The sequence below is a fragment of the Salmo trutta genome, unplaced genomic scaffold (assembly GCF_901001165.1).
Source record: "Salmo trutta unplaced genomic scaffold, fSalTru1.1, whole genome shotgun sequence".
Classification (NCBI taxonomy): Eukaryota; Metazoa; Chordata; class Actinopteri; order Salmoniformes; family Salmonidae; genus Salmo; species Salmo trutta.
The window spans coordinates 16,574-44,017 of NW_021822819.1; the positions used below are offsets into that span (position 1 = coordinate 16,574).

Below are 27,444 nucleotides of genomic sequence, written 5' to 3' on the forward strand. Positions count from 1 at the left end.
AGTACACTACTTTTGACCAGGGACTATGGTAGTACACTACTTTTGACCAGGGCCTATGGTAGTACACTTCTTTTGACGAAGACCTATTGTAGTACACTACTTTGGACCAGGGCCTATAGTAGTACACTACTTCTGACCAGCGCCTATGGTAGTACACTTCATTTGACCAGGGCCTATGGTAGTACACTACTTTTGACCAGGGCCTATGGTAGTACACTTCATTTGACCAGGGCCTATGGTAGTACACTTCATTTGACCAGGGCCTATGGTAGTACACTTCATTTGACCAGAGCCTATGGTAGTACACTACTTTTGACCAGGACCTATAGGGTAGTGTACCGTATAGGGGATAGGGTACCATCTGGGCCTCAGACTCTGTCTCTACATCTTAACTGCTCAAAAGACCAGAGAGACACTGTTCCACTTTGATGACTTTTTAATTCCCTCAAATGGAATAACTTTTAAGAGAGAAAAGAAACAGACTCCAGTTTGTCAAAAGAGACTCCATTTATTCTCTGCTTTTTCAAATACATATACAGACAATTTCTGTTCTGTGTGCTGCTGAATCGTTGGCAGCAGTCTTCAATTTTGAATCCCATATGGCACCCTATTCACTATATAGTGCACTACTTTAGACCAGAGTCCTATGGCACCCTATTCACTATATAGTGCACTACTTTAGACCAGAGCCCTATGGCACCCTATTCCCTATATAGTGCACTACTTTAGACCAGAGCCCTATGGCACCCTATTCACTATATAGTGCACTACTTTAGACCAGAGCCCTATGGCACCCTATTCCCTATATATATATATATATAGTGCACTACTTTTGAATAGAGCCCTATGGGCTATACAGGGATTGGGGTGCCATTTGGGACTCACAGCGAGAGAACTACAACATGGAGGCGTTACAACTCAGATATGTTTGTGAAACGACACAATGGCACTGTGTTGACGGTCTGCTGCCATGAAGCCAGGCTCCTCCCATGTTTAGTGGTCTGACCAGGTTAGTGAGAGGCCAGGATTCCTCCCATGTTTAGTGGTCTGACCAGGTTAGTGAGAGGCCCGTCTCATCCCATGTTTAGTGGTCTGACCAGGTTAGTGAGAGGCCAGGCTCCTCCCATGTTTTTAAATGTAACCTTTATTTTAACTAGGCAAGTCAGTTTAGAACAAATTCTTATTTACAATGACGGCCCACCGGGGAACAGTGGGTTAACCTTTCGGTTAGTGGCCCAACGCTCTAACCACCAGGCCTCCTGCCACCCGTTTAGTAGGCTGACAGAGTTAAAGGCAGGTTAGCGAGAGGCAAGCAGACAGTTGTTGGTATGGTAAAATGATATCATCAGGCATGCAGCACAGCAGAGTTAACCAAACTATCCCTTATGGTGCTTTCAAGACAACTGGTAACTCGGGGAAAGAAACCTATGTAGAATCATGACGTCAGTGATCTTCAGGTCGGAAAGTCAAATCTCTAGAAAGATGCCCGAGTTTCTGACTTGGAATTCTAAGTTGGATAACCGTTCAAAACAATTTTTCCCCAATCGGAGCTCGTTTTTTTGAAGAGTTCGCAGTTGTTTTGAACACACTGAATTCGAAAGTCTGAGATTTCCGAGGATCCGAGTTCCCAGTTGATTTGAAAGCGGCATGTGAGGAACAGGAGAGCATTACATTGCTGATGATCACCCCTTACTGACTCAACACAGACTGAACTAAACAACAGGAAGGGTAATACTGGAGAAGACAGTCTGTGTGTCCCAATTGGCACCATATGACCTATATAGTGCCCTCTGAACAGAACTCTCTGAACAGAACCCTCTGAACAGAACCCTCTGAACAGAACTCTCTGAACAGAACTCTCTGAACAGAAACCCTCTGAACAGAACTCTCTGAACAGAACCCTCTGGTCAGAACCCTCTGAACAGAACTCTCTGAACAGAAACCCTCTGAACAGAACTCTCTGAACAGAACCCTCTGGTCAGAACCCTCTGAACAGAACTCTCTGGTCAGAACTCTGAACAGAACCCTCTGGTCAGAACCCTCTGAACAGAACCCTCTGAACAGAACTCTCTGAACAGAACCCTCTGAACAGAACCCTCTGAACAGAACTCTCTGGTCAGAACTCTGAACAGAAACCCTCTGGTCAGAACTCTCTGGTCAGAACTCTCTGGTCAGAACTCTGAACAGAAACCCTCTGGTCAGAACTCTCTGGTCAGAACTCTCTGGTCAGAACCCTCTGGTCAGAACTCTCTGGTCAGAACCCTCTGGTCAAAAGTAGTGCATTATACAGGGAATAGGGTGCCATTTGGGACACATATAGTGTTGCGGTAAAGCTGTGTGCCTCTGGCCTGCTAGGTTAACAGATGTCCAGGACAGAGCCCAAACAATGGGAGCGTGGAGAGGACACAGAGAGGACACAGAGAGGACACAGAGGGTGTGGTGATGAGAGAAACACATGGACCCTGAATAACCTCCTCTATACCTACCCTACCTCCTGGTAAAACACATCTAACAACAGATCTAGAACTGTAGCACTGAAACCCTAGAAATATAATGCATAGATAGAACACACAGTATGTTGATTTTGGAAGCAACCGTTTGGGAGCATGACAGGTCTAATTGAAGTTAAATTATTGTGCTGCTACTTTTAAAAGTAGTTGTGTAAACCCTTCTAACCATTCTACAATCTATGTTCTATGCACTGTATTTCTATGGTACGAAGTTGAACCACTTCACAGTTACAAGTCATCATACGGAGCGATGACATCACATCATTGACCTTTGTGTTGAGCCGGAAGCACTTCATACAAAAGACACAAGAGGTGAACAGGAAATGGAATTGTCCATGAATTCCAGAGAGAATGTGTTCTGCTGTGTAAGCCAGTTTACTTACACTGAGTCTAGTGTATATGTCACAGGCGGGATCTGAACCCTGGTCTCCAACATGGAAAACCAACGTCTTAAACATTAAACCAAGAGGACATTCCCTCTTGGACCTGGGGTGACACAGATTTCCATCACAAGAACCGTGAGTCCGGGTTCACCTCCGCTACATATCAGTTATAACAGTTTACTAACAAGGAGGACAGGTCTGGTTTTGGTGACAGAGTTTGAAGGCAGTGACCAATGATCTCTGATCGTCTTTGCCGGGATTTTGAGAAGATCTTCATTTTGACAAAAAAAAAAAAAAAAAAAAAAAACGTTTATTTTTTTTTCAGATACAATACAGCATGGTGAAAAGTGAACGTGGTTGCCTACTGTCAACATGGCCAACAGTTCATTTCCTTCATATAAATAATTATCAAAACACAAAATGTTCCCCACTCACTCACGTCACAAATGTCACGAGTCCACAAAGACACAAGACGGTGGCTCTAAAATCTATGACAGGAAAACACATAGATAATATGGCTAGCGTACATACACATACATACAAATATACATATATCTAAATAGAATGAAACGATATCCTGGCATTTCAAATCAGAAATCAAAGGTCAATATAAAAATAGATAAAAAATACAACCAAAAGAAAATAATACGTCTTCCGTAGCAACAAAGGAAAACATTAGCCTCAGTCCCCGTTTCCAATGTACAAAACACTGGCTAGTTTATCATGTATTTTTCAACACACGTGTACTTGGTCCATTGGATCCACAGAAGGGGAAACGTCAGCCATTTTGAAAGCAGCCATTTTGTTTGTGAGACCACCACAACGGAACACTGAAGTCTTTAATGGAGATCTAGAATGTGGAGAGACGGAAGTCAAAGAGAGGAATAGTGGAATCCTTTATCTCTCTGACCAGCCAGCGAGGAGTGACCTGAAAACTACTGAAAATCTACTGTGTCTACAGACTTCATGACAGAGGGCCTTCTGTCTGCAGGGAGGGTCAGTCTGCAGCCGATACATCAGTTTATCTCTACCGAGGACCTTCTGTCTGCAGGGAGGGTCAGTATGCAGCCGATACGTCAGTTTATCTCTACTGAGGACCTTCTGTCTGCGGGGAGGGTCAGTCTACTGCCGATACGTCAGTTTATCTCTACGGAGGACCTTCTGTCTGCAGGGAGGGTCAGTCTGCAGCCGATACGTCAGTTTATCTCTACTGAGGACCTTCTGTCTGCAGGGAGGGTCAGTCTGCAGCCGATACGTCAGTTTATCTCTACTGAGGGCCTTCTGTCTGCGGGGAGGGTCAGTCTGCAGCTGCAGGGTTAGATCCAAGTCATGGTTGTTCGAAGCCGAGAGGTTGGGTAATCTCCTAACCCTGTGGCAATTCTCAGAGGCCTGCGTCATGATGTACAAGTAGGAGAGGAGAGGGCTGGTCTGTTGTCAATGCTAACCTCCCCCAACCCCACAACATGGTTCACCTCTCCATAGAGAGATATCTAGGTCATAGGGTGAGAAATTACATCCTGTAGAAAATCATAATCCACATGTCCCCTTCAGAAAAGAGGGTGAATGTGACCTCTCACATTAGCGTTCATCTTCTTGAGCATCATCTTGGCAATCACTCGGTCGCACAAATACAAAATGTTCCCACACTATATTCCTCTTCTGTTATGAAGAAATATGGCCGAAAACTCATCTGAGAAACTACATCAGAGAAACATGTCTCTAAAGCCTTCCTTCATCTCCTCATCTGTCCCAGGAGCTGATATAAGGTTCAGGATCTGAGAACCAATCACATTGTCAGATTATTTAAAAAAAACTACATCAGAGAAACATGTCTCTAAAGCCAAAAACACTTCCTTCAACTTCCTCACGTGTCATAGGAGCTGATATAACATCCAGATCTCAGCACCCTTTACTTTGTCATATGATAAAACATAAATTATAGAAACGTCTGTAAAAACCCTAAAACAACCTCATCCTCAGATCCTCATCTCGTGGTCGGGGTCCAGCGAAGGTTCCCTGGTACTGATCATGGAGGTCAAGGGGCCTTGGGTGACTCCGAAGGGGGAGACGGCGGGGGAGCGGGCGGCGAGGGGGGAGAGAGAGGGGGAGAAGCTGGGGGACATGGCTGCTGAGGAGATGGAGCCCTCGTGGCTGATGGGGGACCGTCGTAAGGTGGCCAGGTGGGGGAAGGTGCGTCCGATGACAGGGACCTTCGGGGGGACGGACTTGGCCCCAGGGTGGGCGACGGCGGTGATGAGGGGCGGTGGGTCGATGCGAGGCTTGGGGTCCGTCTTGGCTTTGGGCTGAAAGGGCTGGCGTGGGTTGGTCTGGTTCTGTGGGGCTGTCTCGTCTTTGAGCCTGGCGATCTCTGTGAAGACGTTGGCTAGTGGTTGGAACTGAGGGCACCAGTTGAGCAGGTAGTCCCAGTTATAACTGCCCCTTAGCTCTTCGTCACTGGCCACTATGGCTGTCAGAGACCCATCCACCGAGGGCTTCCCGTCCTCTGGGAAGGCGTAATCTTTAGGATGGGAGATATTGAGTCCCCTCCCCACCCCTAGGTACCCTCCTCCCAGCTCGTCTCTGTAGACAGGTAGCTGTCCAGACAGCATGGTTCCACTGAGACTCCCTCCCAGCTTCTTGCCTTTGAACCAGGTGCTTCCTTCCAGGGCGGCCGGCTCACAGGAGATGTCCGACAGCTGGTCAGCGTCCTGCTGGATGCCAGAGTCCGGCCCGCGGGCTGAGATGTGCTCCTGCATGGACGAGGAGATGGACGCTACGCGTGGGTACTCGTTGATCATCCTGATCTCGTCGTCTTCCGCCGCCTCGGCTGAGCCACGCCCGCTGGAGTGTGAGGGGTCAAGGGAACCTCCCCGGGGGTAGGGCCCGGCCCCTGCTCCACCTTGGTCGCCGGCGTACCCTGGTAACGTCTGATGATAGATCCTCTCAGATCCTCCAGATTTGGAATCGTCCAGTTTCTGCAGACTGGTTCCCGAGGCAACGGCACTGTTGTCCCGTCCTTTGTTCTTCCTGCGTCTCTTTGACTTGATCAGGAAAATGACCACAGCCATGACCACCAGTAGCACGACGACCCCCAGGGATACGGCGATGATGATAATCAGCAGGACGTTGAGGTCTGCCCCGAGGCCGAAGGACGTGTTGGTCACATCGATGGTCAGCTGGGCCGTGGTGACCCGGGACGTATCCAGAGGGCTGTGGGCATGAACGTCCAGAGTCATGGTCCTGGCCTCCCTTTTGGACCGCCCCCCTAACCCGCTGCTGCTGCTGCGACTAGAAGACCCGTCCATCTTGAGGAAAACCACCCCGGTTGTTTTGTTGACGTCAAAGTACAGGGAGGAGCTTGGGAGCGAGAAGAGGACGATACCGTCTACACCTCCGTCCTCGTCGTTTGCCTGGACCTGTCCAATGCTCTGGCCCCTCTTCGCCCCCTCTGGAACCTCAAAGGAGAACTCTGGGGAGACGAAGAGTGGGTCGTACTCATCCTCACCGGTCACGTACACCTGGACCGTCACCGTGGCCGAATGGTTACCGGCGTCCATCGCCAGAGCAACGAAATTAAATGAGTTGACCTTCTCAAAGTCAAAAGTCATCTTAGCCCTAACCTCTCCTGAACTCTGGTCCACGGTGAAGGCCTCTCGCCCTGTAACTCCTGACCCTTGACCTCGCTCCACCATGTAGTATCTCAGCTGGCCGTACATCCCAGTGTCGTGGTCTATGGCGTGGAGTATGGTCACGGCTGAGTTGACCGGCTGGTTCTCTCTAATGCTAGCCGTCAGAGTCTCGATGGGGAAGAACGGACTGTTATCATTCACATCTTTGACCTCTACGCTGATCGGGGTCAGGGCAACGTGACCGTGGCCATCCGAGGCCTGGACGATGACCACGTGGGAGGACTGGTGCTCGCGGTCGAGCTGTCGCTGTAACCGAAGCGCCCCGGTCCACTGGTCGATCGTGAACAGGTCCATCTCATCGCCTGAGCTGATACTGTACTGGACCTCTGCGTTGGGGGCCGAGTCTGGGTCTGGGGGAAAGGGAGAGGTGGAGGGAGAGATGAGGGGGGGGGAGAGAAAGACAGAAAGAAAAGCATTTAACAGTGTCATAATAAAACAAACAGATGCTTGCAGCTGCACAACAAGAACGATATAAAGATACGGAAGACATTTCAGGAAAAAAAATGGTCTTCATTTTCACCCCCCATCTCCTCTCCACCGTTTTAATTTCTAACTCCATAGTGTAATTATTTATCATCACCTAAGGCGGTCAATGTGTATATTTGTGTGTGTGTGTGTGTGTGTGTGTGTGTGTGTGTGCCTATTCCCTCACCTGTGGCAGTGAGTCGTATTATCTCTGTCCCGGCGCCCGCTCCTTCACTCAGTGACACAGCGTACTCCGCCCTGCCGAACGCCGGCGGGTTATCGTTTACATCGCCAACGGTTATCACCGCGGCAACGCTAGAACTCCGCTGTGGAACCCCTCTGTCCGACACCACCACCGTCAGGTTATAGAGGGGCACGGCCTCGAAGTCCAGCACCTCGGCCAATAGGAGGGTCCCTACGGTCTGGAAGCCCCGCCCCTCCAGGAAGCGCACGCTGCTCTCGATTTGGAAGACGTTCCCAGTGTTGCCATTGGCGATGGTGAAGTCGAAGCCGCAGTTGTCCCGAGAGAAATCAGCGTCCATGGCCTCCAGGGTCAGGATGGTCGCCCCGGGGATGGAGTCCTCCAACACCGTCGCCCTGGAAACACAATGATCAGAATAATAACGAATTGGTAACACTTAACATTAACATATTATATGTTACATTTACATGTATAGTATTTATTAGCTGCATGTATCTATAGGGCCCTAAAGGGTACAGCGGTCTAAGGCACTGTATCTCAGTGCTAGAGACGTCACCACAGACCCTGGTTCGATCCCAGGCTGTATCACAACAGACCGTGATCGGGAGTGCCATAGGGTGGGGCACAATTGGCCCAGAGGCGTCCGGATTAGGGGAGGGTTTGGCCGGGGTAGGCCGTCATTGTAAAATAAGAATTTGTTCTTACCTGACCTGCCTGGTTAAATTATTTAAAAAAAATGTATCTATAGAGTAACTAGCTTCATATATCTGTAGAGTAACTAGCTTCATATATCTATAGAGTAACTAGCTTCATAAATCTATAGAGTAACTAGCTTCATAAATCTATAGAGTAACTAGCTTCATAAATCTATAGAGTAACTAGCTTCATAAATCTATAGAGTAACTAGCTTCATATATCTATAGAGTAACTAGCTTCATAAATCTATAGAGTAACTAGCTTCATATATCTATAGAGTAACTAGCTTCATATATCTATAGAGTAACTAGCTTCATATATCTATAGAGTAACTAGCTTCATATATCTATAGAGTAACTAGCTTCATATATCTATAGAGTAACTAGCTTCATAAATCTATAGAGTAACTAGCTTCATAAATCTATAGAGTAACTAGCTTCATATATCTGTAGAGTAACTAGCTTCATATATCTATAGAGTAACTAGCTTCATATATCTGTAGAGTAACTAGCTTCATAAATCTATAGAGTAACTAGCTTCATATATCTGTAGAGTAACTAGCTTCATATATATGTAGAGTAACTAGCTTCATAAATCTATAGAGTAACTAGCTTCATATATCTATAGAGTAACTAGCTTCATATATCTATAGAGTAACTAGCTTATAATATCTATAGAGTAACTAGCATCATATATCTATAGAGTAACTAGCTTCATATATCTATAGAGTAACTAGCTTCATATATCTATAGAGTAACTAGCTTCATATATCTGTAGAGTAACTAGCTTCATAAATCTATAGAGTAACTAGCTTCATATATCTGTAGAGTAACTAGCTTCATATATATGTAGAGTAACTAGCTTCATATATATGTAGAGTAACTAGCTTCATATATCTATAGAGTAACTAGCTTCATATATCTATAGAGTAACTAACTTCATATATCTATAGAGTAACTAGCTTCATAAATCTATAGAGTAACTAGCTTCATATATCTATAGAGTAACTAGCTTCATATATCTGTAGAGTAACTAGCTTCATATATCTATAGAGTAACTAGCTTCATATATCTATAGAGTAACTAGCTTCATATATCTATAGAGGAACTAGCTTCATATATCTATAGAGTAACTAGCTTCATAAATCTATAGAGTAACTAGCTTCATATATCTATAGAGTAACTAGCTTCATATATCTATAGAGTAACTAGCTTCATAAATCTATAGAGTAACCAGACTCATTTGAAACATGCCAGCATATGATAGATACAGAAACTGCTGAAAGCCAATGAATCTGTGCAGGATCTACCCTTTATCATGATAAAAAGATGACAGCCACCTATTGGTAGATGACAGGACCTAGCTGTACTCTGATTGGTGGAAGACGGGACCTAGCTGTACTCTGATTGGTGGAAGACGGGACCTAGCTGTACTCTGATTGGTGGAAGACGGGAGCGCTGTGACCTACCTGTACTCTGATTGGTGGAAGACAGGAGCGTTGTCGTTGACGTCTGATAGCTGGACCTGTACTGTGGTGACGGAGGAGAGGGGCGGGGATCCCCCGTCACAGGCTGCGATGACCACACTGACGGACGGGTTCTCTGGGTCAAACTCTGCCCTCTCCCTGATGAACAGGGTGCCTGTAGGGAGACAAGATAAATAAATAAAACACAGGTTTGAAACCCATTCACTTGGACTTCACCTATACGCCAGTCCTATTCAGTCCTTTTAAAATGTGTATTTTAGTCATTTAGCAGACACTCTTATCCGGAGCGACTAATTTTTGTGCCGAGTTGGCTCGGGGATTCAAACCAGCAAACTTTCAGTTACTGGCTCAACGCTCTTAACTGCTAAACTACCTGCCGTCAGAATACAATAACAGCCTGCCGTACAGAAGATAGTTTCTCCATGGTAACAGCACAGCAGTGGTAACAACAGTAATGTGTCTTTGTTCTGTGTGTGTGTGTGTGTGTGTGTGTGTGTGTGTGTGTGTGTGTGTGTGTGTGTGTGTGAACTGTAGGAAAGAGAATTGAATCCCGTACCATTACTGGGGTCGACGTAGAAGCCACCTTGAGTTGATGACGTCACTCTGTAGGTGACCTTTCCATTCTCCCCCGAATCGCGGTCAGTCGCCGTCACCGTGACAACGGGACTGCCTGGCGGGGAATGTTCTGGCAGTGTTACCTGGGAAACACAGACACAGCTTTAACACCCCATAATAGTCAACACAACAACACAACAATCAACATAAATCGAACCAAATAAATAGAAGGTATACCACCTCCTCTGGTGAAACTGAGTTCCTGATAACTAAACTACAGGATGAAAATAGACAGGACTGTCAGTAAAGAGAGGGACAGTTAAATGTAGAGGAAACGGTTGAGTCTCAAATGGCACCCTATTCCCTACAAAGTGCACTAGTTTTGACCAGAGCCCTATGGGGACTGTACACTATATATAGGGAATAGGGTGCAATCGGGTTCTGGTCTAAAGTAGTGCACTACATAGGGAATAGGGTGCCATAGGGTCCTGGTCTAAAGTAGTGCACTATATAGGCAATAGGGTGGCATTTGGGACACACAAACAATGTTTAATTATGTTGTTGTTAACCTGTGGTAAAAGTGAAATTCATATCTTGTCTACAGTAGTGGACATTGTTTTGTTGTTAATCTACAGTAAAGCTGAAGTCATATCCTGTTTACAATAGTAAACGTAATGAGCTCATATTAACGTTTCCCCAACCCAACGACACAGTCGTGGTTAGACTTGACTTGTATCACCCCCCTCAGTGTGTGTGTGTGTGTGTGTGTGTGTGTGTCCCTGCATTTGCATTCATACGTGTGCTAGTGTGTGTGTGTGTGTGTGTGTGTGTCCCTGCATTTGCATTCATACGTGTGCTAGTGTGTGTGTGTGTGTGTGTGTGTGTGTGTGTGTGTGTGTGTGTGTGTGTGTGTGTGTGTGTGTGTGTGTGTGTCTACATTTGCATTCATACGTGTGCTAGTGTGTGTGTATGTGTGTGCAGGTGCTTTAATACATCCTGAGTGTCCTGGGAGCTATAACCTTGAGAAGCTAATTTTCCCCGCTGTTTATCAAGTTTAACTAGGTGTGAAGACCTGGAGAGGTAAACGCCTTCTGGTTGACATGTTTAGTGGGCACCTCCTGCCCCTTTCAACAGATGACGTGGGGACATAAATCTACTGTAACACCAAGGCTGTGTCCCAAAATTACCACTCTATTCCCTATGTAGTGCACTACTTTAGACCAGGACCCTATGGCACCCTATTCCCTATATAGTGCGCTACTTTAGACCAGAGCCCTATAGCACCCTATTCCCTATATAGTGCACTACTTTAGACCAGAGCCCTATGGCACCCTATTCCCTATATAGTGCACTACTTTAGACCAGAGCCCTATGGCACCCTATTCCCTATATAGTGCACTACTTTAGACCAGAGCCCTATGGCACCCTATTCCCTATATAGTGCACTACTTTAGACCAGAGCCCTATGTCACCCTATTCCCTATATAGTGCACTACTTTAGACCAGAGCCCTATGGCACCCTATTCCCTATATAGTGCACTGCTTTAGACCAGAGCCCTATGGCACCCTATTCCCTATATATAGTGCACTACTTTTGACTAGAGCCTTATGGGTAAAAAATAGTGCACTGTTTAGCGAATAGGGTGCCATTTGAGATAAACACCCAGGGGACAAGGACCCCTTCTCTCCTTTACTACAGACCAGGGGACGAGGACCCCTCCTCTCCTTTACTACAGACCAGGGGACAAGGACCCCTCCTCTCCTTTACTACAGACCAGGGGACAAGGACCCCTCCTCTCCTTTACTACAGACTAGGGGACGAGGACCCCTCCTCTCCTTTACTACAGACCAAGGGACGAGGACCCCTCCTCTCCTTTACTACAGACCAGGGGACGAGGACCCCTCCTCTCCTTTACTACAGACCAGGGGACGAGGACCCCTTCACTCCTTTACTACAGACCAGGGGACGAGGACCCCTTCTCTCCTTTACTACAGACCAGGGGACAAGGACCCCTCCTCTCCTTTACTACAGACTAGGGGACGAGGACCCCTCCTCTCCTTTACTACAGACCAGGGGACGAGGACCCCTCCTCTCCTTTACTACAGACCAGGGGACGAGGACCCCTCCTCTCCTTTACTACAGACCAGGGGACGAGGACCCCTCCTCTCCTTTACTACAGACCAGGGGACGAGGACGCCTCCTCTCCTTTACTACAGACCAGGGGACGAGGACCCCTCCTCTCCTTAACTACAGACCAGGGGACAAGGACCCCTTCTCTCCTTAACTACAGAGCTGCTGAGGAAAACAGACCATACAGGAACTGACAATATCTTGTTGTTATAAAACAAACTACTGCTATGAGAACAAATGTTACTTCTACGATATAACTAAATGTTTTTGTGTAGTAGTAGTAGTAGTAGTAGTAGCAGTAGTAGTAGTAGCAGTAGTAGTAGTAGTAGCAGTAGCAGTAGTTAGTAGTAGTAGTAGTAGTAGTAGCAGTAGTAGCAGCAGTAGTAGTAGTTAGTAGTAGTAGTTAGTAGTAGGTGTTAGTAGTAGTAGTTGTAGTAGTTAGTAGTAGTAGTAGTTAGTAGTAGTAGCAGTAGTTAGTAGTAGTAGTTAGTAGCAGTTGTAGTTAGTAGTAGCAGTAGTAGTTAGTAGTAGTAGTAGTAGCAGTAGCTAGTAGTAGTAGCAGTTAGTAGTAGTAGTAGTAGTTGTAGTTAGTAGTAGTTAGTAGTAGTAGTAAGTAGTTGTAGTTAGTAGTAGTAGTAGTAGTAGCAGTAGTACTTGTAGTTAGTAGTAGTAGTAGTAGTAGCAGTAGTACTTGTAGTTAGTAGCAGTAGTAGTTAGTAGTAGTAGTAGTAGTTAGTAGTAGTTGTAGTTAGTAGTAGCAGTAGTAGTTAGTAGTAGTAGCAGTAGCAGTAGCTAGTAGTAGTAGCAGTTAGTAGTAGTAGTTGTAGTTAGTAGTAGTTAGTAGTAGTAGTAAGTAGTTGTAGTTAGTAGTAGTAGTAGTAGTAGTAGTTGTAGTTAGTAGTAGTAGTAAGTAGTAGTAGTAAGTAGTTGTAGTTAGTAGTAGCAGTAGTACTTGTAGTTAGTAGTAGTAGTAGTAGTAGCAGTAGTACTTGTAGTTAGTAGCAGTAGTAGTTAGTAGTAGTAGTAGTTAGTAGTAGTTGTAGTTAGTAGTAGTAGTTAGTAGTAGTTGTAGTAGTATTAGTAGTTAGTAGTAGTTGTAGCTAGTAGTAGTTGTAGTTAGTAGTAGCAGTAGTAGTTAGTAGTAGTTGTAGTTAGTAGTAGTTAGTAGTAGTATTAGTAGTTAGTAGTAGTATTAGTAGTTAGTAGTATTAGTAGTTAGTAGTAGTATTAGTAGTTAGTAGTAGCAGTAGTAGTAGTTAGTAGTAGTATTATTAGTTAGTAGTAGTAGCAGTAGTAGTTAGTAGTAGTAGTTAGTAGTAGTTGTAGTTAGTAGTAGTTGTAGTTAGTAGTAGTTAGTAGTAGTATTAGTAGTTAGTAGTAGTTAGTATTAGTAGTTAGTAGCAGTAGTAGTTAGTAGTAGTAGTAGTTTTAGCTAGTAGTAGTTGTAGCTAGTAGTAGCAGTAGTAGTTAGTAGTAGTTGTAGTTAGTAGTAGCAGTAGTAGTAGTAGTAGTTAGTAGTAGTTGTAGTAGTTGTAGTTAGTAGTTAGTAGTAGTAGTAGTAGTTAGTAGTAGTAGTTAGTAGTAGTAGTAGTTAATAGTAGTAGTAGTAGTAGCAGTAGTTAATAGTAGTTAATAGTAGTAGTTAGTAGTTAGTAGTAGTTGTAGTTAGTAGTAGTTAGTAATAGCTTGGTGTTTGTGGGGTTATGAAGGTGGACCAATTGATTGGTTGATTGATCATCACCTGAAAGCCATTTACCTGGTATAGATTGTGTGTGAACACCGTAAAGTGTGAATTGATTGATTGACTGATTGATAAATGAACTGATTGATTAACAGTTACCTGGTATAGATCGTGTGTGAACGCCGTAAGGTGTGAATTGATTGATTGACTGATTGATAAATGAACTGATTGATTGACAGTTACCTGGTATAGATCGTGTGTGAACACCGTAACGTGTGAATTGATTGATTGACTGATTGATAAATGAACTGATTGATTAACAGTTACCTGGTATAGATCGTGTGTGAACACCGTAACGTGTGAATTGATTGATTGACTGATTGATAAATGAACTGATTGATTAACAGTTACCTGGTATAGATTGTGTGTGAACACCGTAACGTGTGAATTGATTGATTGACTGATTGATAAATTAACTGATTGATTAACAGTTACCTGGTATAGATCGTGTGTGAACGCAGGAGCGTTGTCATTGACGTCCTCCACCAGTATGGTGATATTAGCCTCAGTCTGGTGCTGGGAGTCAGTTGCCATGACGATCAGTGTGTACCAGGTCCTGTCCTCGTAGTCCAGAGGGGCGGTCAGAGACACACCTCCACTGTAGCGATGGATCCCAAACTTCCCCTGGGTCGACCCGTCCAGCTGGAGGCTGTAGGACAGGGCCGGGCTGGAGTCCACGTCATTACCTGTTACCAAGGTGATCTCCGTGCCGATCAGGGTGTCTAGGGATGGGAGGGGGGTGGAGGAAAGGGTAGGAGACGGAGACATGTTACTGAGAGTGTGGAGGGGTTAGGATATACCGTGCAGTACATTCAGAAAGTATTCAGACCGCTTGTCTTTTTCCACATTTTGTTATGTTTCAACATTATTCTAAAATTGCTTAAATTTTTTTTCCCCTACACATAATACCCCATAATGACAAAGCAATAATATTTTAATTTTTTGTGCAAATGTGTAAATGTATATATAAAAAAAAAATATATATCACATTTACATAAGTATTCAGACACTTTACTCAGTGCTTTGTTGAAGCACCTTGGGCAGCGATTACAGCCTAGAGTCTTCTTGGGTATGATGCTACAAGCTTGGCACACCTGTATTTGGGGAGTTTCTCCCATTCTTCTCTGCAGATCCTCTCAAGCTCTGTCAGGTTGGATGGGGAGTGTTGCTGCACAGCTATTTTCAGGTCTCTCCAGAGATGTTTGATCGGGTTCAAGTCCGGGCTCTGGCTGGGCCACTCAAGGACATTCAGAGACTTGTCCTGAAGCCACTCCGGCGTTGTCTTGGCTGTGTGCTTAGGGTCGTTGTCCTGTTGGAAGGTGAACCTTCACCCCAGTCTGAGGTCCTGAGTGCTCTGGAGTAGATTTTCATCAAGCATCTCACTGTACTTTACTCCGTTCATCTTGCCCTCGATCCTGACTAGTCTCCTAGTCCCTGCCGCTGAAAAACATCCCCACAGCATGATGCTGCCACCACCACCATGCTTCACCGTAGGGATAGTGCCAGGTTTCCTCCAGATGTGACGCTTGGCATTCAGGCCAAATAGTTCCATCTTGTTTCTCATGGTCTGAGAGTCCTTTAGGTGCCTTTTGGCAAACTCCAAGTGGGGTGTCATGTGCCTTTTACTGAGGAGTGGCTTGGCCACTCTACCATAAAGGCCTGATTGGTGGAGTGCTGCAGAGATAGTTGTCCTATCTCCACAGAGGAACTCTGGAGCTCTGTCAGAATGACCATCGGGTTCTTGGTCACCTCCCTGACCAAGGCCCTTCTCCCCCGATTGCTCAGTTTGACCGGGTGGCCAGCTCTAGGAAGAGTCTTGGTGGTTCCAAACTTCTTCCATGTAGGAATGATGGAGGCCACTGTTTTCTTGTGGACCTTCAATACTGCTTAAATGTTTTGGTACCCTTCCCCAGATCTGTGCCTCGACACAATCCTGTTTCGGAGCTCCACAGACAATTCTTTGGACCGCATGGCTTGGTTTTTGCTCTGACATGCACTGTCAACTGTGGGACCTTAAGTAGACAGGTGTGTGCCTTTCCAAATCATGTCCACTCAATTGAATGTACCACAGGTGGACTCCAATACATACACATATACACATATATATATATATATATATATATATATATATATCCCTTATTGCAATGAACTGCCTTCCATCTCATATTGCTCAAAGGAACAGCAAACCTGGTTTCAAAAAACAGATAAAGCAAAACCTCACAGCACAACACCTCTCTCCTATTTGATCGAGATAGTTTGTGTGTATGTATTGATATGTAGGCTACGTGTGCTTTTTAAAAATGTATGTAGTTCTGTCCTTGAGCTGTTCTTGTCTAATGATGTTCTGTATTATGTTTCATGTTTTGTGAGGAACCCCAGGAAGAGTAGCTGCTGCTTTTGCAACAGCTAATGGGGATTCTAATAAAATACCAAAATACCAATCAAGTTGTAGGAAAGGGTCTGGAAGTTATTTCAGTTTTTTATTTTTAATACATTTGCAAACATTTCTAAAAAACCTGTTTTCGCTTTGTCATTATGGGGTATTGTGTGTAGATTGATAAGAGGAAACATATATTTAATCAATTTTAGAATAAAGCTGTAACGTAACAGAATGTGGAAAAGGTCAAGGGGTCTGAATACATTCTGTATATGAGTCCTGTACTACGTAAAGTGGCCTATTGGAAATAAAGACGTTATAGGAACGTATCATCGTACAGGTCAAAGGTCAAAGGTGACTCACTCTCAGGAATGCGGACCTCCCGGGGCAGAGGGATTGTTGGACTGTTGTCGTTGAGGTCTACGATGATCACTGTGAGTGTAGCCGAACCGGCCAATCGCGGGCTGCCCCTGTCCGTCGCTGTGACGACCAGCCTTTCGCCAAGACAAAACAAAACAATCATCAGTGTGATGGTCTGAGGTTCGTTACTCAGTGTGATGGTCTGAGGTTCATTACTCAGTGTGATGGTCTGAGGTTCGTTACTCAGTGTGATGGTCTGAGGTTCGTTACTCAGTGTGATGGTCTGAGGTTCATTACTCAGTGTGATGGTCTGAGGTTCGTTACTCAGTGTGATGGTCTGAGGTTCATTACTCAGTGTGATGGTCTGAGGTTCATTACTCAGTGTGATGGTCTGAGGTTCATTACTCAGTGTGATGTTCTGAGGTTTGTTACTCAGTGTGATGGTCTGAGGTTGAGATTCATTACTCAGTGTGATGGTCTGAGGTTGAGGTTCATTACTCAGTGTGATGGTCTGAGGTTCATTACTCAGTGTGATGGTCTGAGGTTCGTTACTCAGTGTGATGGTCTGAGGTTCATTACTCAGTGTGATGTTCTGAGGTTCATTACTCAGTGTGATGTTCTGAGGTTCATTACTCAGTGTGATGGTCTGAGGTTCATTACTCAGTGTGATGGTCTGAGGTTGAGATTCATTACTCAGTGTGATGGTCTGAGGTTGAGGTTCATTACTCAGTGTGATGGTCTGAGGTTCGTTACTCAGTGTGATGGTCTGAGGTTGAGGTTCGTTACTCAGTGTGATGGTCTGAGGTTGAGGTTCGTTACTCAGTGTGATGTTCTGAGGTTCATTACTCAGTGTGATGTTCTGAGGTTCATTACTCAGTGTGATGGTCTGAGGTTCATTACTCAGTGTGATGGTCTGAGGTTCATTACTCAGTGTGATGGTCTGAGGTTGAGGTTCATTACTCAGTGTGATGGTCTGAGGTTCATTACTCAGTGTGATGGTCTGAGGTTCATTACTCAGTGTGATGGTCTCAGATTCATTACTCAGTGTGATGTTCTGAGGTTCGTTACTCAGTGTGATGGTCTGAGGTTCATTACTCAGTGTGATGGTCTGAGATTCATTACTCAGTGTGATGGTCTGAGGTTGAGGTTCGTTACTCAGTGTGATGGTCTGAGGTTCGTTACTCAGTGTGATGGTCTGAGGTTCATTACTCAGTGTGATGGTCTGAGGTTGAGATTCATTACTCAGTGTGATGGTCTGAGGTTGAGGTTCATTACTCAATGTGATGGTCTGAGGTTCGTTACTCAGTGTGATGGTCTGAGGTTGAGGTTCGTTACTCAGTGTGATGGTCTGAGGTTGAGGTTCGTTACTCAGTGTGATGTTCTGAGGTTCATTACTCAGTGTGATGTTCTGAGGTTCATTACTCAGTGTGATGGTCTGAGGTTCATTACTCAGTGTGATGGTCTGAGGTTCATTACTCAGTGTGATGGTCTGAGGTTGAGGTTCATTACTCAGTGTGATGGTCTGAGGTTCATTACTCAGTGTGATGGTCTGAGGTTGAGATTCATTACTCAGTGTGATGGTCTGAGGTTGAGGTTCATTACTCAGTGTGATGTTCTGAGGTTCGTTACTCAGTGTGATGGTCTGAGGTTCATTACTCAGTGTGATGGTCTGAGGTTCGTTACTCAGTGTGATGGTCTGAGGTTCGTTACTCAGTGTGATGGTCTGAGGTTCATTACTCAGTATGATGGTCTGAGCTTCATTACTCATTGTGATGGTCTGAGGTTCGTTACTCAGTGTGATGGTCTGAGGTTGAGATTCATTACTCAGTGTGATGGTCTGAGGTTGAGATTCATTACTCAGTGTGATGGTCTGAGGTTCATTACTCAGTGTGATGGTCTGAGGTTCATTACTCAGTGTGATGGTCTGAGGTTCATTACTCAGTGTGATGGTCTGAGGTTCATTACTCAGTGTGATGGTCTGAGGTTCATTACTCAGTGTGATGGTCTGAGGTTCATTACTCAGTGTGATGGTCTGAGGTTGAGGTTCGTTACTCAGTGTGATGGTCTGAGGTTCATTACTCAGTGTGATGTTCTGAGGTTCATTACTCAGTGTGATGGTCTGAGGTTGAGGTTCATTACTCAGTGTGATGGTCTGAGGTTCATTACTCAGTGTGATGGTCTGAGGTTCATTACTCAGTGTGATGTTCTGAGGTTCATTACTCAGTGTGATGGTCTGAGGTTGAGGTTCGTTACTCAGTGTGATGGTCTGAGGTTCATTACTCAGTGTGATGGTCTGAGGTTCATTACTCAGTGTGATGGTCTGAGGTTCATTACTCAGTGTGATGGTCTGAGGTTCATTACTCAGTGTGATGGTCTGAGGTTCGTTACTCAGTGTGATGGTCTGAGGTTCGTTACTCAGTGTGATGGTCTGAGGTTCGTTACTCAGTGTGATGGTCTAAAGTTCATTACTCAGTGTGATGGTCTGAGGTTCGTTACTCAGTGTGATGGTCTGAGGTTCATTACTCAGTGTGATGGTCTGAGGTTCATTACTCAGTGTGATGGTCTGAGGTTCGTTACTCAGTGTGATGGTCTGAGGTTGAGGTTGTGCGTTACTCTCTTCTCCACCATTCATACACTAGCTACACCTTTTTTCCCCCATTCTTCCCCTATAATCATGAACTGATTAAGACCTGGGACATGAGGTGGATGAAGGATCAGATAGAAGGGAAAAACAGCAGTAAATCAGGACCTGGTAGAGTTTGAACACACCTCCTTTTGATCTGAACCAGAGGTTTTTCCAAACCTCTCCTCAGGGACACCTAGCCGTTCCAAACCTCTCCTCAGGGACACCTAGCCGGGACACCTAGCCGTTCCAAACCTCTCCTCAGGGACACCTAGCCGTTCCAAACCTCTCCTCAGGGACACCTAGCCGGGACACCTAGCCGTTCCAAACCTCTCCTCAGGGACACCTAGCCGTTCCAAACCTCTCTCAGGGACACCTAGCCGGGACACCTAGCCGTTCCAAACCTCTCCTCAGGGACACCTATGTATTTTATTTATTTTTATATTCCACATCTAGCACACGTGATGCAACTCATAACTCGTCCACTAATCATCAATCCCTTGAAACGGTGAATCTAGTGAACTAGTTCAGGGCAACAACCAACATTGTGAAAACGTCTGGGAGTCCCCGAGGAGAGGTTTGAGAACCACTGAGCTAGACTACTGTAGTTCTAAGCCACACAGCACAAGAGTGACTACAAATACATTTTACATGTACATTTTAGTCATTTAGCAGATGGTCTTATCCATAGCAACTTACAACCACATATCAAAGACATAAAGTTAGAACAAATAAGATCCTTTCATCAGCCTCAGAAATAAGGGATGGAATTTTAAAAGAAAGAGAAAAAGAGGAGGGAGTGTTGGGATGTATTGGGCTCTGTTGAGCTGTATTGGGCTCTGTTGGGCTCTATTGGGCAGTGCTGGGCTGTATTGGGCTGTATTGGGCAGTGCTGGGCTGTATTGGGCTCTGTTGGGCTCTATTGGGCAGTGCTGGGCTGTATTGGGCTGTATTGGGCAGTGCTGGGCTGTATTGGGCAGTGCTGGGCTGTATTGGGCTCTGTTGGGCTGTATTGGGCAGTGCTGGGCTGTATTGGGCAGTGCTGGGCTGTATTGGGCTCTGTTGGGCTCTATTGGGCAGTGCTGGGCTGTATTGGGCTGTATTGGGCTGTATTGGGCTGTATTGGGCTCTATTGGGCTGTATTGGGCTGTATTGGGCTCTATTGGGCTGTATTGGGCTCTATTGGACTGTATTGGGCTCTATTGGGCTCTATTGGGCTCTATTGGGCTGTATTTGGCTGTATTGGGCTGTATTGGGCTGTATTGGGCTCTATTGGGCTGTATTGGGCTGTATTGGGCTGTATTGGGCTCTATTGGGCTCTATTGGGCTCTATTGGACTGTATTGGGCTGTATTGGGCTCTATTGGGCTCTATTGGGCTGTATTGGGCTCTATTGGGCTGTATTGGGCTGTATTGGGCTGTATTGGGCTCTATTGGGCTGTATTGGGCTCTATTGGACTGTATTGGGCTCTATTGGACTGTATTGGGCTGTATTGGGCTGTGCACATTCGTAGGTATGAAGCAAACCTTGATCTGTTATTTAAAGCGCAACTCACCTGGTCTGAGTCCAGATCTCTCTGCCACACACACACACCATTATCCCCTCACCTGGTCTGAGTCCAGATCTCTCTGCCACACACACACACCATTATCTCCTCACCTGGTCTGAGTCCAGATCTCTCTGTCCATGATGGCAGCGGTGGTGATGCTTCCTGTGACAGGGTCGATCTTGAACAGGCCGCTCATGCCTCCTGATGATTGGATAGAGTAGGTCACCTGACCGTTCTGCCCCTGGTCCACGTCCTCTGCCACCACCTGACAGATGAGACAGGAAGTAGCGGGAGAGTGAGTGTGTGTTCCTGTGAGAGAGTGTGCATGTGTGTGTGTGTCTGCCTGCTAGTGTCCTCCATACCTGTATGATTGGCATGTCGTAACCCTGGGCCTCTCTCATGTAGGCTACATAGTTCTGGAGCTGGAAGCGTGGCAAGTTGTCATTGATGTCCTGCAGGATCAGGTTAACGGCCATGAAGGAGCTGGACGAAGCCGTCTCAGCCTTCACTACCAGGCGGAGTCGGGGAGTGTCCTCAAAGTCCAGACCCAACGACCTCTGAACCCAGATTTCACCTGGGGGACAGGGAGGGGACAGGTAGGGGACAGGTGAGTAAGAGGTAAGGGAGAGTTGAGAGACAGTGACAGGGTTAGGAGTATGGTGGAGTATAGTGGAGCACGGAGGAGTATGGTGGAGTATGGCGGAGTATAGTGGAGCACGGAGGAGTATGGTGGAGTATGGTGGAGTATGGTGGAGTATAGTGGAGCACGGAGGAGTATGGTGGAGTATGGCGGGGTATGGCGGAGTACGGCGGAGTATGGTGGGGTATGGCGGGGTATGGTGGGGTATGGTGGAGTATGGTGGAGTATGGTGGAGTATGGTGGAGTATGGTGGAGTATGGTGGGGTATGGTGGGGTATGGTGGAGTATGGTGGGGTATGGTGGGGTATGGTGGGGTATGGTGGAGTATGGCGGGTATGGCGGGGTATGGTGGAGTATGGTGGAGTATGGTGGAGTATGGTGGGGTATGGTGGGGTATGGCGGGGTATGGTGGAGTATGGTGGAGTATGGTGGGGTATGGTGGAGTATGGCGGGTATGGCGGGGTATGGTGGAGTATGGTGGAGTATGGTGGGGTATGGTGGAGTATGGTGAGGTATGGCTGAGTATGCTGGAGTATGGTGGGGTATGGTGGAGCATGGCAGAGTATGACAGAGTATGGCGGGGTATGGCGGGGTATGGTGGAGTATGGTGGGGTATGGTGGAGTATGGTAGAGTATGGCGGAGTATGTTGACTTCTATGATCTTATTAAAACACTACAACAGATAGCACATGGTGAGCGTAAACTCTAGACATTCATATACAATCAATCAAGTATTCATAAAGACAGAACTTATAAAGCAGAAGAGATATACAGTACACTATATATACAAAAGTATGTGGACACCGCTTCAAATTAGTGGATTCGGCTATTTCAGCCACACCCGTTGCTGACAGGTGTATAAAATCGAGCACAGAGCCATGGAATCTCCAAAGACAAACATTGGCAGTTGAATGGCCTCACTGAAGAGCTCAATGACTTTCAACGTGGCACCTTCATACGATGCCACCTTTGCAACAAGTCAGTTTGTGAAATTTCTACCCTGCTAGAGCTGCCCCGGTCAACTGTAAGTGTTGTTATTGTGAAGTGGAAACGTCTGGGAGCAACAACGGCTCAGCCGCGAAGTGGTAGGCCACACAAGCTCACAGAATGGGACCGCCGAGTTCTGAAGCGCATAAAAATCGTTTGTCCTCATTTGCAAAACTCACTACCGAGTTCCAAACTGCCTCTGGAAGCAACGCTTCACTATCTGGCAGTCCGACGGACAAATTTGGGTTTGGCGAATGCCAGGAGAACGCTACCCTCCCCAATGCATAGTGCCAACTGTAACGTTTGGTGGAGGAAGAATAATGGTCTGGGGCTGTTTTTCATGGTTCGGGGCCTTTAGTTCCAGTGAAGGGAAATCTTAACACTACAGCATACAATGACATTGACGATTCTGCGCTTCCAACTTTGTGGCAACAGTTTGGGGAAGGCCCTTTCCTGTTTCAGCATGACATTGCCTCCGTGCACAAAGCGAGGTTCAAACGGAAATGGTTTGTCGAGATAAGTGTGAAAGAAATTGACTGGCCTACACAGAGCCTTGACCTCAACCACATCGAACACCTTTGTGATGAATTGGAACACCGACTGCGAGCCAGGACTAATCGCCCAGCATCAGTGCCCAAACTCACTAATGCTCTTGTGGCTGAATGGAATCATGTCCCCTGCAGCAATGTTCCAACATCTAGTGGAAAGCCTTCCCAGAAGAGTGGAGGCTGTTATAGCAGCAAAGGGGGGGACCAGCTCCATATTAATGTCCATGATTTTGGAATGAGATGTTCGATGAGCAGGTGTCCACATACTTTGGTCATGTAGTACATGTCCCTACTGCATTCACTGTCTGGTTACAGAGAAGAGTCGGATTCCTCTACACTGTGTTGTTAACCCGATGTGTGTTGTAGTATAGTAATATTAACTCTGAGTGATGTAGTGTAGTAATATTAACTCTGTGAGTGCTGTAGTATAGTAATATTAACTCTGTGAGTGCTGTAGTATAGTGATATTAACTCTGTGAGTGCATTAGTGTAGTAATATTAACTCTGTGAGTGCTGTAGTATAGTAATATTAACACTGTGAGTGCTGTAGTATAGTAATATTAACTCTGAGTGCAATAGTATAGTAATATTAACTCTGTGAGTGCTGTAGTATAGTAATATTAACTCTGTGAGTGCTGTAGTATAGTAATATTAACTCTGTGAGTGCTGTAGTATAGTAATATTAACTCTGTGAGATCTGTAGTATAGTAATATTAACTCTGAGTGATGTAGTGTAGTAATATTAACTCTGTGAGTGCTGTAGTATAGCAATATTAACACTGTGAGTGCTGTAGTATAGTAATATTAACACTGAGTGCAATAGTATAGTAATATTAACTCTGTGAGTGCTGTAGTATAGTAATATTAACTCTGTGAGTGCTGTAGTATAGTAATATTAACTCTGTGAGTGCATTAGTGTAGTAAAATTAACTCTGTGAGTGCTGTAGTATAGTAATATTAACACTGTGAGTGCTGTAGTATAGTAATATTAGCTCTGAGTGCAATAGTATAGTAATATTAACTCTGTGAGTGCTGTAGTATAGTAATATTAACTCTGTGAGTGCTGTAGTATAGTAATATTAACTCTGTGAGTGCTGTAGTATAGTAATATTAACTCTGAGTGCAATAGTATAGTAATATTAACTCTGTGAGTGCTGTAGTATAGTAATATTAACTCTGTGAGTGCTGTAGTATAGTAATATTAACTCTGTGAGTGCTGTAGTGTAGTAATATTAACTCTGTGAGTTCTGTAGTATAGTAATATTAACTCTGTGAGTGCTGTAGTATAGTAATATTAACTCTGTGAGTGCTGTAGTATAGTAATATTAACTCTGTGAGTGCTGTAGTATAGTAATATTAACTCTGTGAGTGCTGTAGTATAGTAATATTAACTCTGTGAGTGATGTAGTATAGTAATATTAACTCTGTGAGTTCTGTAGTATAGTAATATTAACTCTGTGAGTGCTGTAGTATAGTAATATTAACTCTGTGAGTGCTGTAGTATAGTAATATTAACTCTGTGAGTGATGTAGTATAGTAAAATTAACTCTGTGAGTGCTGTAGTATAGTAATATTAACTCAGTGAGTGCTGTAGTATAGTAATATTAACTTTGTGAGTGCTGTAGTATAGTAATATTAACTCTGTGAGTGCTGTAGTATAGTAATATTAACACTGTGAGTGCTGTAGTATCTGTGAAGTATCTCTACCATTGGAAGCTGCTGAGGGGAAGACGGCTCAAAGTAATGTCTGGGACGGAGCAAACGGAATGGCATTAAACACATGGAAACCATGTGTTTGATACTGTTGATATATTTCCAACTATTACGCTCCAGCCATTACTAAATGCCCGTCCTCCCCAATTAAGGTGCCCCCCCCCCCCCCCCCCAACCCCCTGTGATCTCTAAGGTACCTGTGCTAGTGCCGATGCTGAAGGCCTGTAATCTGTTTCCAGAGAAGAGGCTATAGCTAATCCCTCTCCTTGTTCCATCAGGGTACTGGGCCTGATCCTGAGCTACAGCCGTACCTGTAGAGAGACAGACGTACAGAGTACAACATTAACCAGGCAGGAATGTTATGCATTTCAACAAGAATCCAATAAACAATGAAAAGAACCCAACATAACATTAACACAGTCACCAACTGATCAATCGTAACCGACTGGTCGATCTTCAAGGCATTCCTAGTCGATCACCAAACATTTCTGTAGAAAAGCCAATGATAAAAGGCATGAAGGACACTGGGTAGGCAAAGCATTTCCCATTTTTAACCATTTCATTTGTCTGAACTCGGCCAACCTGGCGGACCGGAAGATCTGTGGCTCAATCAGGTGTGACTACTGGGCTGACCAATCAGATAGCTCATATGCCTACCGAGAGATTCCACGGCCCCAGTCACAGGAAACTTTGATACTAGACTACGTGAGATTTCATAACCATGAGAGAGAGAGAGACTATCAAAGAATACAGCAAAGAACTAATGTTTTTATGAGTTCAAATCTAAGTTTTATTCAATAATGTTTTTATTCAACACTATTACAAAACATAAAACATGCTTCTCTCTACTTCCATTCGCGCTGCAGCTGCAGTGAATGAGTAGCCGAGTGTATCGATAGCCCTGCGGTTTTGTTATTATTACTATTGGAAAAAGAAGAAGGAATCCGCACACTGCTCTTAATAGTATCTTTAATGAGCTTTACGTATCGGCCTCGCGGCCTTCGTCAGAGCTTTACGTATCGGCCTCACGGCCTTCGTCAGAGCTTTACGTATCGGCCTCGCGGCCTTCGTCAGAGCTTTACGTATCGGCCTCACGGCCTTCATCAGAGCTTTACGTATCGGCCTCACGGCCTTCGTCAGAGCTTTACGTATCGGCCTCACGGCCTTCGTCAGAGCTTTACGTATTGTCCTCACGGCCTTCATCAGAGCTTTACGTATCGGCCTCACGGCCCTCGTCAGAGCTTTACGTATCGGCCTCACGACCTTCGTCAGAGCTTTACGTACCGGCCTCACGGCCTTCGTCAGAGCTTTTTCCAAGCACCTGCAAAAAAGATAGCTCAGATGTGCGAGTGGCTTTTAAATTCAGAATTATTATTAGCATCTCGTTATGTCTATTTTAATATTGAGGAATATTTCACTTTCTCTGGCCATAGGAACAACATGAATTTGTGCCTGAGGTAGATGCGGTGTGACTTGAGTTTCTCCATCAGGTGGAAGACTGTGTCCCCTCTCTCTGGTCAGTCTCACCAGAGGAAAGGAAGGAGAGAGAAGGCAGGTACCGTGAGAAACAGACTCTCTGCTGCTCTCTCCTTCCCTCCACTCAGACTAATGCCGTGTTCAAAACAACTAGGAATTCTGGGGGGAAAAAACAAGTTCCGACGTGGGGAAAATCGTTTCGAATGATCATCCAAGTCAGAAACTCAAGCATCTTTCTAGAGCTCCAACTTCCTGACGTCATGATTTGACCTCGTTTTTTTCCCCTGAGTTCCCAGTTGTCTTGAAAGCACCATGACCATCAGTCCAGTAAAATTATAAACATTTATGCTTGTAAGTGACTCGCAGGTGCTACACCAACTGATCTAGTTCGTTATCAAAGCTCCAGTTTTGAAATGGAATATGCTGTGATAATGCATCAGGCCAGGCATATAGTCAATATGCTGTGATAATGTATCAGGCCAGGCATATAGTCAATATGCTGTGATAATGTATCAGGCCAGGCATATAGTCAATATGCTGTGATAATGTATCAGGCCAGGCATATAGTCAATATGCTGTGATAATGTATCAGGCCAGGCATATAGTCAATATGCTGTGATAATGCATCAGGCCAGGCATATAGTCAATATGCTGTGATAATGTATCAGGATAGGCATATAGTCAATATGCTGTGATAATGTATCAGGCCAGGCATATAGTCAATATGCTGTGATAATGTATCAGGCCAGGCATATAGCCAATATGCTGTGATAATGCATCAGGCCAGGCATATAGTCAATATGCTGTGATAATGTATCCGGCCAAGCATATAGTCAATATGCTGTGATAATGTATCAGGCCAGGCATATAGCCAATATGCTGTGATAATGCACCAGGCCGGGCATATAGTCAATATGCTGTGATAATGTATCAGGCCAGGCATATAGCCATTATGCTGTGATAATGCATCAGGCCAGGAATATAGTCAATATGCTGTGATAATGTATCAGGCCAGGCATATAGTCAATATGCTGTGATAATGCATCAGGCCAGGCATATAGTCAATATGCTGTGATAATGCATCAGGCCAGGCATATAATCAATATGCTGTGATAATGTATCAGGCCAGGCATATAGTCAATATGTTGTGATAATGTATCAGGCCGGGCATATAGCCAATATGCTGTGATAATGCACCAGGCCAGGCATATAGTCAATATGCTGTGATAATGCTTCAGGCCAGGCATATAGTCAATATGCTGTGATAATGTATCAGGCCAGGCATATAGCCAATATGCTGTGATAATGTATCA

The 27,444-nt window shown here is 45.0% G+C and overlaps 1 protein-coding gene across 1 annotated transcript in view; it reads right to left on the reverse strand.

Annotated features, from left to right (window-relative positions):
• Nucleotides 1-2,866: 2,866 nt before the first annotated feature.
• Nucleotides 2,867-27,444, reverse strand: part of LOC115185012 (protocadherin-16) — a gene marked incomplete at its 5' end in the record, with an annotated part of 66,772 nt that continues 42,194 nt past the window's right edge. Inside the window, 9 exon segments of the mRNA XM_029745614.1 lie at nucleotides 2,867-6,932; nucleotides 7,235-7,644; nucleotides 9,414-9,585; nucleotides 9,988-10,129; nucleotides 14,294-14,580; nucleotides 16,599-16,729; nucleotides 20,878-21,032; nucleotides 21,130-21,341; nucleotides 24,853-24,966. Of these exon segments, the coding sequence (XP_029601474.1) occupies nucleotides 4,870-6,932; nucleotides 7,235-7,644; nucleotides 9,414-9,585; nucleotides 9,988-10,129; nucleotides 14,294-14,580; nucleotides 16,599-16,729; nucleotides 20,878-21,032; nucleotides 21,130-21,341; nucleotides 24,853-24,966 (3,686 nt within the window).